This window comes from Panulirus ornatus, chromosome 47 (genome assembly GCF_036320965.1).
Source record: "Panulirus ornatus isolate Po-2019 chromosome 47, ASM3632096v1, whole genome shotgun sequence".
In the NCBI taxonomy this organism is placed as follows: domain Eukaryota; kingdom Metazoa; phylum Arthropoda; class Malacostraca; order Decapoda; family Palinuridae; genus Panulirus; species Panulirus ornatus.
This window is the reverse complement of record NC_092270.1, coordinates 21,223,245-21,240,351: the sequence shown is the minus strand read 5'-3', so window position 1 is coordinate 21,240,351 and position 17,107 is coordinate 21,223,245. Positions and strand designations below refer to the sequence as shown.

Here is a 17,107-nt window from a genome sequence, read left to right as displayed (position 1 = left end):
CAAGGGTCGTATACCGTCGTGTTCAAGGGTCGTATACCGTCGTGTTCAAGGGTCGTAACGTCGTGCTCAAGGGTCATACGGTCGTGTCTAAGGTCGTACCGTCGTACTCAAGGGTCGTACCGTCGTGTTCAAGGTCGTACCGTCGTGCTCAAGGTCGTAACGTCGTGCTCAAGGTCGTATACCGTCGTGTTCAAGGGTCGTACCGTCGTACTCAAGGGTCGTAACGTCGTGCTCAAGGTCGTATACCGTCGTGCTCAAGGGTCGTACGTCGTGCTCAAGGGTCGTACCGTCGTGTTCAAGGTCGTACCGTCGTGTTCAAGGTCGTACCGTCGTACTCAAGGGTCGTACCGTCGTACTCAAGGGTCGTACAGTCGTGATCAAGGGTCGTACCGTCGTGCTCAAGGTCGTAACGTCGTGCTCAAGGTCGTATACCGTCGTGTTCAAGGGTCGTAACGTCGTGCTCAAGGGTCGTACCGTCGTGCTCAAGGGTCGTACCGTCGTGCTCAAAGGTCGTAACGTCGTGCTCAAGGGTCGTACCGTCGTGCTCAAGGGTCGTACCGGCGTGTTCAAGGGTCGTACCGTCGTGTTCAAGGGTCGTACCGTCGTGTTCAAAGGTCATACCGTCGTGCTCAAAGGTCATACCGTCGTGCTCAAGGGTCGTACCGTCGTACTCAAGGGTCGTACCGTCGTTCTCAAGGGTCGTACCGTCGTGTTCAAGGGTCGTACCGTCGTGCTCAAGGGTCGTACCGTCGTGTTCAAGGAGCCAACAGGGGAATTACGGTACACATTTCTCCCCTCACCCTGACCACCACGGTGGTACGACCGGGTCCAATTGGCCACGCCAATCGATGACCTACGAAACGAGGGTTGCCAGCACTGTGGAGACTTTAAGACGATGGGACAAGGCCGTAAGGGATTACGTCAGGCAGGTCAAAGGTCAATGGGGCTTGACCTATTCTGGAGTACATGGCAGTGCTTGTTAACAAAACCCGATGGTCTATGACGGAAGAGATATAGTTATAATAATGTACTACAGAAGCTGATCATTACTGTACTGTCAAATTACCATTAACTGATAAATGATCAAGTGTGGAAGATAATTTGGGTTAGATTGTAACAACACAGCAAGCTTTAAGGTCAACGACCATCAAGGTGGCTTGTTAGTGACACTTAAAAAAAAAAAAATTGAATAACAAGATGTTGCTCTCGTGGACACGAAATTTGAGACGGACAAGGAGAGAGAGAGAGAGAGAGAGAGAGAGAGAGAGAGAGAGAGAGAGAGACCCCTCGCTCAGTACGATCTCTTCCAGTACGACACGATTTCCGGGCGACCGGCAGAACATGCTACTGCTTCCCCCCCGCGCTACCAGACGTAGAAAAACACCCACAAAATTTACAACCTCCATATGCCTAAGTTCGCCGAAACCTAAGTATGTTCTTAAGTGGCTCTTAATGTTCTTTAGATATATACAAGAGTAAATACATAGTACATATATACAAGATAAGGCAACACAAGTGAAAAACTCTACGCAACACACACACACACACACACACACACACACGGGAGTAATAAACACTATCCATGGCCCAGGATCTCGTACCGTATCGTCAATATTCGCCCCAAACTTTCTCCATAAACAAATTGGACATGTCTGCCACGGCTCCACATACCAGCATACTGCTACACCGCTCTTATCTTACATTCCGTTGAGAGATACAACTATATACTACTTAATATGATTAAGGTGTCGTGGTTACCAAACACACGTCCGCCACCCCGGACCATTACACCGTTACAAGTTGTTTTGCTTGTGTGTTTGTGTGTTTGTGTGTGTTTGTGTGTTGTCATGACGGTCAAGGTGATGGCGGTAAACACAACACACCGCGGGCAATACGCTATTTTTACCCCAAAAAAACGACGGAAATAGAAAGGAAAGCAGAATGTTAACGTATTTCTGTTGATTACGGAAGGAAGGGACATGCGACAAGGGCTACTGACTCACTGCTTACGTAAGATGTATTGAGCCCAAACTGCTTTTGTGTTTTACCACTGCCTTCCTCCGAGGTGGTGGGGGGGGGGAGTGTTGCCATTGCGTGATTCGCTTCTGTAATTGCACACATACCGCGCGGGCTCCCGGGGATGGCGAGTCACTCTTCTAATATTTTCGTATTTACATTGATCGGAGAAGGACTTGCATAACCCATGGATTATCCTCCACATAGCAGGAGCCTTGCTAGTAAGACGGAGTATTTACATAAAGCTCAGGGAAACTCATGAAGCATGGAATTTACTTCCATATTGAGTCGAATGTTAAAATGTCCACCATTCTATGTTGTCTTCAGCGAGCAGAATGGCTGCCAGTGAGGTGAAGGGCTGGGAATGATGCATGGAAAAATAGCACAAATTTGTGCCTTTTTTTTATGGCACAATGGTGGAATTGTCTTCAAGTTATGAGCCTGGATAAGTTGCAAGTTTAACCTTTACTATAAATGTTATAGTAGTCGAAACAGAAGGTCATGCGTGTATTTGCGTCTACGTATTTATATTGATTATACTTTGTCGCTGTCTCCCGCGTTAGCGAGGTAGCGTCATATTCTCATCTTGGTTCCATCCACACATGCGTCTCAAACCCTCAAATTCCCCAGATGCCGGGCAACACCTGCGCAAAGCTTAATGATGGTGTAATACAGATCTTTCATGTTATGGTCAAAGTTAAGCTACATGATCGCGAGTGACCTCAAACCAGGGAAGAAAACGGTGCGTTGTCTACCACACTGGCCGGGCTGGGTTGCGTGTGTGTGTGTGTGTGGTGGTTGTGGTAGACCTTCACGGACGTGTGGTAAATGTGATCCCAGAGTTGGTTTTGCTTAAGGTGAAGGACACGACAAACTCCTTATATTGATATGTATATCCTGGCCCGGTCTCCCCCTTTTATGGAACCCTGGCAGCGCTTAGGAAGCCAGCTACGTCCACTGGGCGGGACACAGGTCAATTATGGTGTTGGTTTAATTTGTCTGTGAGAGTCTGGACTCTGCATCGTAGGCGTGAGTGTGATCTTGTGGTAATGTTGAACTGGTGTTAGTAACGTTGAAGGAATGGGTGATGTCCAGCACAGCAGACGGAGAAAGTGTAGCCCGCATATGTCTGGGGAGTGTGGTTTTCAGGTGGGTGGATGGCCTTATGGTCAGGTGTTAAAAACTGAAAGAGGGAAGGCGGTGTTTGATGGCTATCGGGTCAGTTCGGTGTGTATATGTTTCAGTGGAGAGGTTATGCGTATTTCTCACTACTAAGGTGCCAATGACTGTTGTGAGTGCTCTGTTTTGTTGTGTACAGCTTTCTTGTATTTGCTTCTGGCGGGGTGGATGACCAAGCAGGTGAGGCGTACTTTGGAACAGAGGTGTATTGTTTGTGGAAGACACTATGAGGTTCTTTCTCCCGACGGTATTTTGTTTGCCTTGTTTGTGCTGTTGTCTGAGGTGTGGAGATGAATGTCAGTGTCCAATGTGATGGCTGGAATCAGTTGAGTTTGGCTAAGAGGAAACAACTGTCTATTCAAGGTGACATGAAGGTACGGATTGGACTCGTGTCTGTCTCGGGTTAAAATGGCCACGGAAGACAATCTGTTGTGGCGAGCCACTGTGGCAGATGTGATCTAGTATTGCATGATGGTGGTGGCTTGGGTGTTGTGAGTGGGTGCTGTGGTGTGAGTTTATCATGGTTGTCTGCACATGACAAGACTTTCATGCAGTGGTGAAGGTGGTGATGGAAGGTCATGTAAAGGGAGACTGAGAAGGGTTGGAGAGAGAGATCTGTTCCTTGGAAACTCCACTGATGACCTTATGGTTTTAGCGATGAAGTATTTGCGAGCGATCGTTGCATGGCGGCCGGCTATAAAGTCAGCCAACCACTTTCTGTGTTTATTTTGCAGGATGTTCTCAAGTATCTTTGGTGAAAAGACATCCCAGAGCACAGCGTCAAATGCTTCGTTGATGTCAATTGCCACTTGTATCGTACGGGAGGGGGACGGTGTGTGGTTGAAGGCAATCAGATGTGTTGTGTGTTGTGTGCAGAGTGTGGTGGTGGAGTGACTTGGTCTACCGCAATGTTGTGGGTAGGTAAGAGCAATAGATTCTGCATGACTCTGTTCTGGATGAGAATTCAAAGATACTAGATATCGGAGACAGATGAGGTTCAGGGCAGTAAGAGGAAGGGGAGTTCCAGGATAGGTAGTGCGCTGGCAAGTCTCCAGAAGTGTGGGCATTTGTAGTGAAGAGCTGGATGTGGGTCAAGGTATATGGCAGTGTAACATGAGTCACAGTGTTTAACATGAAGTTTGATATAACTGAGTCTACTGTGGGAGAATTTTTTGATAACAATAATCAATATATATATATATATATATATATATATATATATATATATATATATATATATATATATATATATATATATATATATATGAATGAATGACAGTCATGGCTCCTAACGCATCACTTTTGTGCTCAAATGAAAGAGAAATTAGTTTTTGAAGTACCTCAGAGATTGGGAGTTTGACGGTCCTAACTTGCTGTCGAGTGTAGGAACAAGAGCAGGTACAGTAGGGTAGGTGGTGAGTGAACCCCAGAGTTAAGGGGACAGGTGAACCCCAGAGTTAAGGGGACGGGTGAACCCCCTGTAACCTAAACCTGAGGAGGGGGGGGGGGCCACCTGAACCCCACAGAAGGATTTTTAGGTGGCCACGTCAAATCACCTAACCAGCCAGCAAACACTATGACACTTCCTTACATCTTCAGACCTAACAAAAAATACACTGCGTCAGCATCATGTCCCAGCCAGGGCGGGTCCACAACCCCAGGTCCCAGCCAGGGCGGGTCCACAACCCCAGATCCCAGCCAGGGCGGGTCCACAACCCCTGGTCCCAGCCAGGGCGGGTCCACAACCCCTGGTCCCAGCCAGGGCAGGTCCACAACCCGAGGTCCCAGCCAGGGCGGGCCCACAACTCCAGGTCCCAGCCAGGGCGGGTCCACAACCCCAGGTCCCAGCCAGGGCGGGTCCACAACCCCAGGTCCCAGCCAGGGCGGGTCCACAACCCCAGGTCCCAGCCAGGGCGGGTCCACAACCCCAGGTCCCAGCCAGGGCGGGTCCACAACCCCAGGTCCCAGCCAGGGCGGGTCCACAACCCCTGGTCCCAGCCAGGGCGGGTCCACAACCCCTGGTCCCAGCCAGGGCAGGTCCACAACCCAAGGTCCCAGCCAGGGCGGGCCCACAACTCCAGGTCCCAGCCAGGGCGGGTCCACAACCCCAGGTCCCAGCCAGGGCGGGTCCACAACCCCAGGTCCCAGCCAGGGCGGGTCCACAACCCCAGGTCCCAGCCAGGGCGGGTCCACAACCCCAGGTCCCAGCCAGGGCGGGTCCACAACCCCAGGTCCCAGCCAGGGCGGGTCCACAACCCCAGGTCCCAGCCAGGGCGGGTCCACAACCCCAGGTCCCAGCCAGGGCGGGTCCACAACCCCTGGTCCCAGCCAGGGCGGGTCCACAACCCCTGGTCCCAGCCAGGGCAGGTCCACAACCCAAGGTCCCAGCCAGGGCGGGCCCACAACTCCAGGTCCCAGCCAGGGCGGGTCCACAACCCCAGGTCCCAGCCAGGGCGGGTCCACAACCCCAGGTCCCAGCCAGGGCGGGTCCACAACCCCAGGTCCCAGCCAGGGCGGGTCCACAACCCCAGGTCCCAGCCAGGGCGGGTCCACAACCCCAGGTCCCAGCCAGGGCCGGTTCGAGCGTGTGTGTCAGCTGTAAAATGAAGAAGTCGATGAAGGAGGCCTTGTTATCACCCCCCCTCCCCTCCTCCCCCCAGCTCTGGCAGCTCAGCTCGCCTTCCCACCAATATCAGGCACTGAGGGAGAGGGAAGGAAGGAACCAAGATGAAAGAAGCGTGCAAGAGAGAAAGCATCAGCCGGGAAATGAAAGAAAAGGTGGACTCCAATGATGGTAATATGGCGGGGTTGTAACATCCCTTCATGGCAGACGAAATATGTCCAAATAGAACACCAATATGGCGGCTCAATACCTGGAGTGCGGTTCGGGAAATTACCTAATCTTTATTGCCTCATTATCAGAGGATTTGATTAGTTAATTAACATTATCTGCATCATCAGGGACTCGTGAGGAGTGTGTGTGGACATGTGTTGCCTGCGGCAAGGGTATTGCATAGAACACAGGTGTTGTGTGGAACACATGTATTGCCAGGGACACAGGTGTTTCTTGGGGACACACATGTGTTTTGTGGAACACTAAGCAACTCAACACGGTTGCAATCTATCGTCTTCTTAACCACTGTTAACAACTGGTACAAACTAAATGTTGCTGGTCATTACAGTGAAATGAGGTCGTCTGTTTCCCTAATCAATCAATTACCATAACTAGACCCAAGGAAAGCAGAGGCGTTTTAGACCCCGGGTATGTCTGTCATACCAGCCGACATATTCGAACACCATACCGAGTCTAACCGACATATCGCTGAAGACCTAGCTTCAGGTGTTATACCTGTGTTCTTACGTATACCACACGACATTGTCCCTATCATGAAAACCTCGAGGTAAGTGGACCAACCCATTATAATAATACCACCCTCTTACAGTTAATGGATGGGTCAAACCCATCATAATACATCACCTTCTTACAGTTAATGGATTGGGTCAAACCCATCATAATACATCACCCTCTTACAGTTAATGGATGGGTCAGACCCATCATAATACATCACCTTCTTACAGTTAATGGGTTGGGTCAGACCCATCATAATACATCACCCTCTTACAGTTAATGGTTGGGTCAAACTCATCATAATACATCACCTTCTTACAATTAATGGGTTGGGTCAAACCCATTAGGTTACGACAGCTTGTTAATGGGTGTCTCTCTCTCACGCACGGTTCCCTTCCTGCCTCGTCTATCCTGATGGACGATATTCCCATCAAGCCCTTCTCCCACTGTGCCCCATCCTCGTGACCTTCCATGCCCTCTGGGTTCACCCATGATCACCCACGTACCAGACCCCCACTCCGGTGTCTTTGCCTGGGTCCCCTTGTAAAGTGATGCTGTCCTTTCAGGTGGTGTTGCTGGCGGCGGGGGTCGCTGTCGTGCTGGCGCGTCCTCCACAATCACCAACGGAGTTCCTCCAGCAGACGCAGGAAGCCCAGGACGTCCGACGCAGCGGGAGGTCCCTCGTATCCTCCTACCTGGGAGGAGCCAAGAGCAAGAGAACCTCGTCCAAACCTTCGTCGGAACCTGACCAGCCTCCCACGGAAGTAAGTCTTGCCAACGTCTCTCGGTTTCTTTCATATGGTAAAGCATTCAGTAACGTCCCACGTTAACGTCGACTCGCAGAAGTTACGTCACGCGGTACAGGTGGCGTACGTGGTGTTCTCTGCAGAGTGGTTAGAAAATGGATTGACGGGCCGTAAACATATGGCAGCGGTTAAGAAGCGAGACTGAGGATGGTTAGACGTAACAAGTGGCGTGCCCCCGGGAATCACTCGCACAAACCCGTTCTAACTCTCATGTACAACAACATAATGGACTGTGTTGTGAGACATCATATGGCCTCGTTCAATCACCTGGTGTATGGCTAATGCCAGGCTGTGTCACCTTCATTCACCAAGTCTCTATTTAAACTCTCTATCGCATCATAAACCCTCGCTTTACCTCGCCAACTGCCCATTTTCCACACATCACTCTTTTCCTCGTCTCACCTTCTCTGTAATGTCTTCATCCAGCCCAACATCACCCCTGGACTCTCGTCACCAACTCCCACCACACGAATACATCATTTCTCTTCCCACTTGACAACATCAAGAATTTCCTTAACTTGTTCTGATCATCAATTTTCGGCAATAGTATCACAACCTTGTCTACCACAACACAGTTCATACCCACAACTTCCCTCAGTTGCATTTATTTCCTTCCGTCACACCTTACTATTCTCTCATGTACTCTTTACATAAATTTCTGATCATGAATTGTACTTTCTCTTGTTCAAATCCATAATTTTTGCAAGACTTCAAATCTTATTTCTTATCTCCATTCATTATTCTTCAGGAAGAATTTAATTCCCATTCAAACTCTTCGTGGAATTCCTGTATTCCCTTACGTCTTCATTCACCGCGTTGTACCTCCCTCTCATTACCTTCGTGGCCATCTCTGCCCATGACTCGCTTTACATTCTTCTTGTATAAATTTTGAATCTGTAACCTTGTCTCTCTCTTACATTTACGCATCTAGTTTCATGTAAATGGCTCAGATACATATGAAAATCCTTATCCATAAGCCTTTGGAAAGGATCTGGGTAACAGAAGGACCTTTTTCAAGGAAACTGGGTCCAGGAGTAACTATAAATGAATCATGTTTTCAAGTTAATGTCCTTCAAGAATCATGTTCTGTCTTCGCTCAATCGTCCGTGTCCACGATCGCCTGCTCGCAGGATCCCTTACCATTAAAATCAAAACGTTCATCATCAACACAACCCACGCAACCACACACACACACACACACACACACACAAACACACACACACACACACACACACACACACACGTTTAATAACCTTTCCTAAGGAATTCAATCCCATAATAATCAAAGACTAACTTGTTTTCAGTCCTACTCACATCGACTTGCCAAGTCTCTCTCTAGATTCTCTATTGGTTTTGATGGAGTCGAAGTCTTTCTCGAGCGAAAGCAAACCTCTGTAGACTTGAACTTTGCTGTTACTTCTGCAGGATGAAGTGGACGAGCTGTCTCGTGCTGGGGATCAGGGAGAAGCAACCCAGACCTCGGCAGAGGACATCGAGGACGAGACTTTGACTCAGGAGGAGCCTTCGTCAGCAGAGAAATCCCCGGCCAGCGAGGCACCTGAAACCCAGGATCCTGCAGGAGATCCTGTAGGCGAGGAGAACCCCGGTTCTGCAGAGGAGGAGGAGGAACCTGTGGCAGAGGAGGAACCCCCAGTGAACGACGATCCTGCAGTTGGGGAGGAACCACCGGTCGCGAACGACACAACGCTCCTGCAGGACTCGCCAGCGGATGGGCCAAGCGACGAAACCCAGGATCCTACGGACGTGGCTTCCCAAGACGCCCCTGGAGACGAGGCTGGGAACGAAGCAGCCAATGGCCAGGACGCTGAAGGAGACGTGGGACACGAGGACAACCCTGACGGAGGCCACGAAGTCGACGCAGAATCGGGAAATGAACTACAGACGAAGGAGGAGGGAGGACTTCAGAATCAAGATGACTCCCTCTCTGAAGGCAAACAAGAGAATGAAGCAAGGTCTGATGACACACAAGAACCAGAAGGTGAGGACAGTCCTGAAGCCACTTCAGAGGCTGAAACGGAGGAACACGAGACGGGGGATGGAATGGAACTGAAAGCTGAAGCCGAAACTTCACCTGAGCTTGAGCTTAGCCCTGAAGCTGACCCGCAACCTTCACCTGAGAAAGAATCTGAAAGTGAACCCGAGACAACAGCAGAAACTGAACCTGAAGCTGAGTCAGGGTCTGAAGCCGAGCCTTCCCCCGAACCTCAGGCAGACTCTGAAGCAGGACATACAGAACCTGAACCTAATGATGAACCTAAACCTGAGGAGGAACCCGAACCAGAGGGGGAACCTAAAACTGAAGCACAGTCTGAAGGACAACCTGAACCCGAAGGAGAACCTGAACCCGAAGAACCTGAACCCGAAGGAGAACCTGAAAACGAGCCTGAAGCAGGACCTGAAAACGAGCCTGAAGCAGGACCTGAAAACGAACCTGAAGCAGGAGCTGAAAACGAACCTGAAGCAGAACCTGAGAACGAACCTGAAGCAGGACCTGAGAACGAATCTGAAGCAGGAGCCGAAAACGAACCTGAAGCAGGACCTGAAAACGAACCTGAAGCAGGACCTGTGAGCGAACCTGAAGCAGGACCTGTGAGCGAACCTGAAGCAGGACTTGAAAACGAACCTGATGCAGAAGACGAGGAGCCTACTGAAGCCGAGGCTGATCCAGAGATGAACTCGAGCGAGAACACCGAAAACCACGCACTGGAGGAGGTCCTTCCTGACGGCGAGGCCGACGAAGTAGCCAGCGAGAGCGAGCACATCGAGACCCGAGTCGATCCTGACGTCCGAACCAGCCGAGACAGCGAGGACGAAGCGGACCTGGACGCCACGAACGTAGAAGCTGTCCTTGAGATGGAGAGAGAACACAACGAGACGGTGGACGAGGACGCTCCCCCGACGGAGCCGCCCGTCGAGGACGCTGCTTTAGAAGACGTCGCAGACGACGTCATGGACGACATCCTCCTAAGAAGCAGCAACGACTTGAGTGTCGCTGACCAGGAGGACTACGAGGACGAGGAGGAGGTGACTCAGTCCCCAGTGCTGGACTCACCCCTGGCGGAGGCTGGGGACGTCCCCGGGGACACAGGGGGACAGTATCAGTTCCCCACAGTCGGGTCGACGCCTTGCAACTGTAAGGAGTCGCCGGAGATGAAGGCATCCCTGGCGGCGCTCGACGCCCTACAGGAAGACTCTGCGTCCGAGTCGGAGAGCAGTGACTACGAGGACGACTCTGACGCGGCGAGCAGCGAGGCAGACAGCGAGTCGAACGCAGTGGACAGTCGCGAGGACGGTGGGAACAGGGGCAAGTCGTTCTCTAGTCGTCCTGAGAAAGTGACGGCGAACGACTTCGTCGTGTCGGAGGTGATGGTGAAGAACAAGACCATTGTTGCCATGGTGGACGACGACGAGGGTTCGTCGGAGGGCCTGGAGAACCCCACGGACGCCCCCGACACGGAGGCCCTGGCTGAAGATGGCGGGGCGGATGACGAAGACGTGGACACCAAAGAATACGTCATGTTTCCGGTGACGTCGGAGGAAGACGATGTGGAGCACGACAACAAGGGCACAGACCATGTCGACTCCACAGCAGTGCAACAAAACAAGTACAAGAGGATACAGTTGGGGCGCGACGCCACGCCTGAAGTAATGAGGGAGCCCCTGGCTGTGAGGGGGAGGGAGCAAAGCCTCACGACGCAAGCGGAAGACCCGTCACCTCATGAATCCGATGAAGCTGCCAGTCGGGAGTCGCCTGAAGGTGTGGAGCGAGAACAGAACTCACATCCGTCAGCAGGATCGGAGGAGGAGGAGGACGAAGAAGGAGCAACACCCGACCACGCAGACTCCTCAGAAGATGACAACAACGAAGACCACTCACACGAAGACACTGTCTCAGATCCGCAATGGCTTCCTCCTGTAGACTCACAGTCAGAGGAAGGATCCCTGGAAGAACCACAGGCAGATGATGCTGTGCAAGACCAAGACGAAGACGACGCAACCCAGGGCCACGTCGGACCTGAGACCAAAAGCAAAAGTGGCAAACGTGATTCCCCTCCGGGCCCAGGGGTGGAGGCAGACGCTACAGCTGACCCGGCAGCAAAGACTCCAGTCAAGACCAAGCCAAAACATGAGAAGAAACACGCCAAGGGATTTGGACTGGTGGAGTCTCGGGAGATGACTGGAGACGACGCCTCCGAGGCGAAAGATCATCCCAGCGCTGGAGACGACCATGCCAAAGCTGACGCAGACACCGAGGCTGAGGAAGAAGTTGAGGGCAAAGAGGAGGAGGTTGTGGCCTCCGCAAACACCCAGACAGAACACAAACTGGAAGATGAACTCCAGCTGAACGATCATCCAGACCCCCAGAGGGCAGAAGACCTGGTGGGGGTCTTCACGACTGACGGGGAGGAGTGCAAGTTCAAATCCCCGCGGAACATGGAGATGCTGAACACGGAGCCCCTGGTGGAGGAGACACACTCCGAGCTGGCTGGTGAAGACCAGGACAAACGTGACTCAAAACTCAAATCAGGTACACATTCTGAGCTTGACGAAGATGAACAGGACTCAAAACCTGAAGCACAAGCCAACTCTGAGCTTGAGGACGAACTTACGTCCAAGAACGAAGAAAATGGAGGAGGAGGAGGAGAATCTGAAGAAAACGAGAAGCAGTTAGGCTCTGAACCCAAAACAGAGTCCGAGTCTGAAACAGATTCCGAGTCTCATCCTGAAACGGAACCAGAATCTGAACCTGAAACAGAATCAAAATCTGAAGCTGAAGGAGACAGCGAAAATAAGACGATACCCAAAGATCCACCGGAGACAGACGTAGCACACGACAACCATGGACAACAGGATGATCCTAAAGCGCAATCTCAGTCTGAAGCAGAACCCGAGTCGAACTCTGAAGGGGAATCCAAGTCTGAACCCGAATCCGAACCAAATTCTGAACCCGAAGCGAAACCAGAACCTAAACCTGAAGCAGATTCTGAAGAAGAACACGACGCTGAAGCCGAAACTGACCCTGAACACGAAGCTGAACCCAACAGTGAACTTGAGGACGAAGCTGAACCCAACAGTGAACTTGAGGACGAAGCTGAACCCAACGGTGAACCAGAGGATGAAGCTGAACCCAACGGTGAACCTGAGGACGAAGCTGAACCCAACAGTGAACCTGAGGACGAAGCTGAACCCAACAGTGAACCTGAGGACGAAGCTGAACCCAACAGTGAACCTGAGGACGAAACTTCGAGCGAACCAAACCCGACAGTTCGAATCTCCGAGAAGACCAAGCGTGAACCACAGGCCGGGTCCGTCAGACCGCCTCAGACCACCACCAAGAACCACGACGACGACGCTGACGACGAAGCTGACGCAGGAGGAACCCACGATCACGAGGACCCACAGGAGGAGGAGGAAGAGGAAGAGGAGGAGGAGGAGGAGGCTCCTCCTCCCGAGCCCCTGGAAGACCAAGAAGCGACGGCAATGTCGACCCTGAGGGACCTGGTCCGCACCACCATGTCGTCATTGCCCGCCGACCACCGGAGCGCCAGGGGCGCGGTCGGGACGGGACCTTCGCCGAAGACAGCGAGAGGCCCCACAACCCCCGGGCAGTAGGCTCCAGTCCACGGTAGAGTTAGCGGCTGTAGAAGTAAGAGGAACACGAACACATGCAGATCACAGGAAGTTATGAGACAGAGGGGTGAGGTGGGGGCTTTTGGACAACGAGGGTATAAGTGCCAGATACATATGGGTGAAGAAGGCCGCTGGGAGTTCCTCCATCGTCCACCATCTGTGCGTGGGGGTCGACCAGGAAGGCACCATAACAACAACACGCAGGAGGCAGTTATGTTCCAGGCTCGTCTGTCCACATCCCAGTTCACAACACCCGGGGAAGGGAAGCATGACCTGCTCTGTACATGGCCTTCCTGAGGGAAAACTGTGGTCTTCTGATGGACGGAGGAGTGTGACGGAGTCTTCTGATGGACAGGGGAGTGTGACGGACTCTTCTGATGGACAGGGATGTGTGACGGAGTCTTCTGATGGACAGGGATGTGTGACGGAGTCTTCTGATGGACAGGGGAGTGTGACGGACTCTTCTGATGGACAGGGATGTGTGACGGAGTCTCTTGGTGGACAGGGGAGTGTGACGGAGTCTTCTGATGGACAGGGGAGTGTGATGGAGTCTTCTGATGGACGGGGGAGTGTGACGGAGTCTCTTGGTGGACGGGGGAGTGTGACGGAGTCTTCTGATGGACATGGAGAGTGTGACGGAATCAGTAAAGACATGAACCACAGTGTGTGGAAGGCAAGATGGAGTCATTCTATGACCTCGTCCTGAGGATTAGCATCCGCGCTCAAGATAACCACCAGATAATGGGCTCGCTATCTGCAGGAGAAGAAGATAACTTTACCAGCTGAAGCTGAGCTCACTAACTGTAGTAAAGAGCAGTGCGAGTGTGTGTGCGAGTGTGTGTGCGAGTGTCTGTGCGAGTGTGTGTGCGAGTGTGTGTGTGTGTGAGGACCAGCAAAGAACTCTGGTCATCCATAACCAATGGTGGTACATGATTCACCTCCCCCTTTAATACCAGTCCTATTGTGAACGTGGGGGACAACACATGGGCACCAGCCACTGGGAAAGGTTCGACCCCCCTTGTACAAGCGAGGTCAATCATCCACTGTGCCCTACATATGTACATAGCACTGGGGTTAAGTGGGTCATACACATATACGATATATGAATCATACTCCTGTCTCTTATTTTCTATTGAGCTTCTATTTTGACCATTTTGGACCATATTCTTCACGTTCGTCTGTGTCAACGTCTGGGCATGTGGCGTATATGTCAGCCACCTGGGGCGCATGGCAGCCACCTGGGGCGCATGGCAGCCACCTGGGGCGCATGACAGCCACCTGGGGCGCATGGCAGCCACCTGGCATAAGACAGGTATGTCAGGAAACCTGATTTATGCCAGATATGACATATGGTATATATATACATATCGGGGTATGTCAGTCACCTGGCATATGACACACAGGTCGACCACCTGTCATATGGCAGGTATCAAAGCCACCTGGCAATATGACAGGGACGTCAACCACCTGGCATATGACAGGGACGTCCACCACCTGGCATATGACAGGTGCACTTCAACGTAACAACTGCCAGTTTGTCATACGCGTTATTGGTACAACCTTGAGAGTATGACAGTAAAACCCTTGAGTAATGACGACCTAGCACTTAACCAGCTAGCTAGGGTCAGGTCAAAGGCCGACCCCGTTATACCCAAGGGCCGTACGGTCGTGCTCAAGGGTCGTATACCTTCGTGTTCAAGGGTCGTATACCGTCGTACCCAAGGGCCGTAGGGTCGTGCTCAAGGGTCGCACGGTCGTGCTCAAGGGTCGCATACCGTCGTGCTCAAGGGTCGTACGGTCGTGCTCAAGGGTCTTACGGTCGTGTTCAAGGGTCGTACCGTCGTGCTCAAGGGTCGCATACCGTCGTGCTCAAGGGTCGCATACCGTCGTGCTCAAGGGTCGTACGGTCGTGCTCAAGGGTCGTATACCGTCGTGTTCAAGGGTCGCACGGTCGTGCTCAAGGGTCGCATACCGTCGTGCTCAAGGGTCGTACGGTCGTACTCAAGGGTCGTACGGTCGTGCTCAAGGTGTAGCGGGTCGCTGGCCTTGAGCAGCGTGGAGGACAACGTCAGCGGGGAGCCGAGCCCTGGCGCCCGTGTCTATGTTCCAGCGACGCCACGGACCTCACCCCCGCCTCTCCTGAACACAGACCATCAGTCCACTCTACCACGTTGGGCCACAAAGACCCTACGTCCGTCTGTGCGTAGCGTCAAACGCATCATTTTTCTCTCGACTCTGTTCAAACCGAGCGACGGGAGACGCGACCAATGTGAGAAGACACGCACCGAAGTTCTCTGAAAACTGGTATACAAGTTCTCTAAAAAGAAAAATAACACAGAAACCCTGATGTTCTTTGCAAAGCTTTTGTTAATGTAATATATATATATATATATATATATATATATATATATATATATATATATATATATATATATATATATATATATTGGAAAGGATCACAATTTTGCGCGTGATCAAGATATTCCTATGAGTCCACGGGGAAAATGAAACACGAAAAGTTCCCAAGTGCACTTTCGTGTCATAATCACATCATCAGGGGAGACACAAGAGAGAAATATAACAGTTGATGTGATTATCACACGAAAGTGCACTTGGGAACTTTTCGCGTTTCATTTTCCCCGTGGACTCATAGGAATATATATATATATATATATATATATATATATATATATATATATATAAGTCCTGACTGAAGACAAAGGAAGCGAGCCTGATTGTTTTGGACCACAAAGAAGTGTACGTTAGCGTGAGGGTGTTTCTCCCCTCTCTCCCCGCGTGTGTTGCTGTGTATGATGTCGGTCCGTGGTAACAACAACACAGGACGGCAGGCGTGTGCATCCCACTGCTGCCACAGCAGCTGCAGCCGTGACGCTCTCGCCACAGCAGCTGTGGTGCGAACGAAACACGAGTGCCACAACGACCACTGTGGTGCGGACCTGACACTGTCGCCACAGCGGCTGTGGTACAAACACTGCTGTCGCAGCAGCTGTGGCACGAGCCTAATACTTGCCACAGCAGCTGTGGCAAGAACCTGATACTTGCCATAGCAGCTATGGCACGAGCCTAATACTTGCCACAGCAGCTGTGGCACAAGCCTAATACTTGCCACAGCAGCTGTGGCACAAGCCTAATACTTGCCACAGCAGCTTTGGCACAAGCCACAACAATAGTTGCCACAGCAGCTGTGGTACAAGCCTAATACTTCCCACAACAGCTGTGGTACTGACATAATACCTTCCACAGCAGCTGTGGTACTGACATAATACCTGCCACAGCAGCTGTGGTACTGACATAATACCTGCCACAGCAGCTGTGGTACTGACATAATACCTGCCACAGCAGCTGTGGTACTGACATAATACCTGCCACAGCAGCTGTGGTACTGACATAATACCTGCCACAGCAGCTGTGGTACTGACATAATACCTGCCACAGCAGCTGTGGTACTAACCTACCACAATTACCACATCAAACAGCCATGATAACCATGTCTTGAAGGCTCAAAATTCTATTTATGTACACAATTTTGTAATAAAATCCACAAATTATGTTCTCTTTTTTCCATTACTCCCTACACAGCAATGTACGTTAACCCATCAACGAATATATTCATTTACGATGGTGAATTGTCGTTCAAACTACCCTAACACTTACGAAATTCTGACACTATCATTTCTGTAACAAAATTTCAACTATTGGATAAAAGATGAGCACTATATATATATATATATATATATATATATATATATATATATATATATATATATATATATATATATATATATACTACGTTCAAAGTAAAGGAAACATTTCAGATTGAAAACGAAATAAAACATGTCTACACATAACTGGACAAAATTACATCAAAGTGGGAGAGTTAATATGCACAAATAAATGGCGAACACAAACTCACATTAACCCGGCCACCACAACCCACACACACACACACACACACACACTTTTCTACAACTCACAACTCACAAGTTGTGAAGACACTCGGCCATCCGTTCAAACAACCACTATGTCAAAAGCAAGACGAATACATCCATTCCTCACTGGCCAGGTAAACATAGTCCCCGTTCCA

General features: G+C 50.9%; 1 protein-coding gene and 1 long non-coding RNA gene across 2 annotated transcripts in view; one reads left to right on the top strand and one right to left on the bottom strand.

Moving 5' to 3' along the window:
• LOC139763664 (uncharacterized) overlaps positions 1 to 16,573 on the top strand; it is a 46,928-nt gene extending 30,355 nt beyond the window's left edge. The window contains exons 2-3 of the mRNA XM_071689962.1: positions 7,111 to 7,308; positions 8,776 to 16,573. Of these exons, the coding sequence (XP_071546063.1) occupies positions 7,111 to 7,308; positions 8,776 to 12,984 (4,407 nt within the window). The 3' untranslated portion in view covers positions 12,985 to 16,573. The remainder of the gene's footprint in view (positions 1 to 7,110; positions 7,309 to 8,775) is intronic.
• Positions 1 to 17,107, bottom strand: part of LOC139763729 (uncharacterized) — an 81,896-nt gene that overhangs the window by 63,738 nt on the left and 1,051 nt on the right. The gene's annotated exons all lie outside the window — the stretch shown is intronic.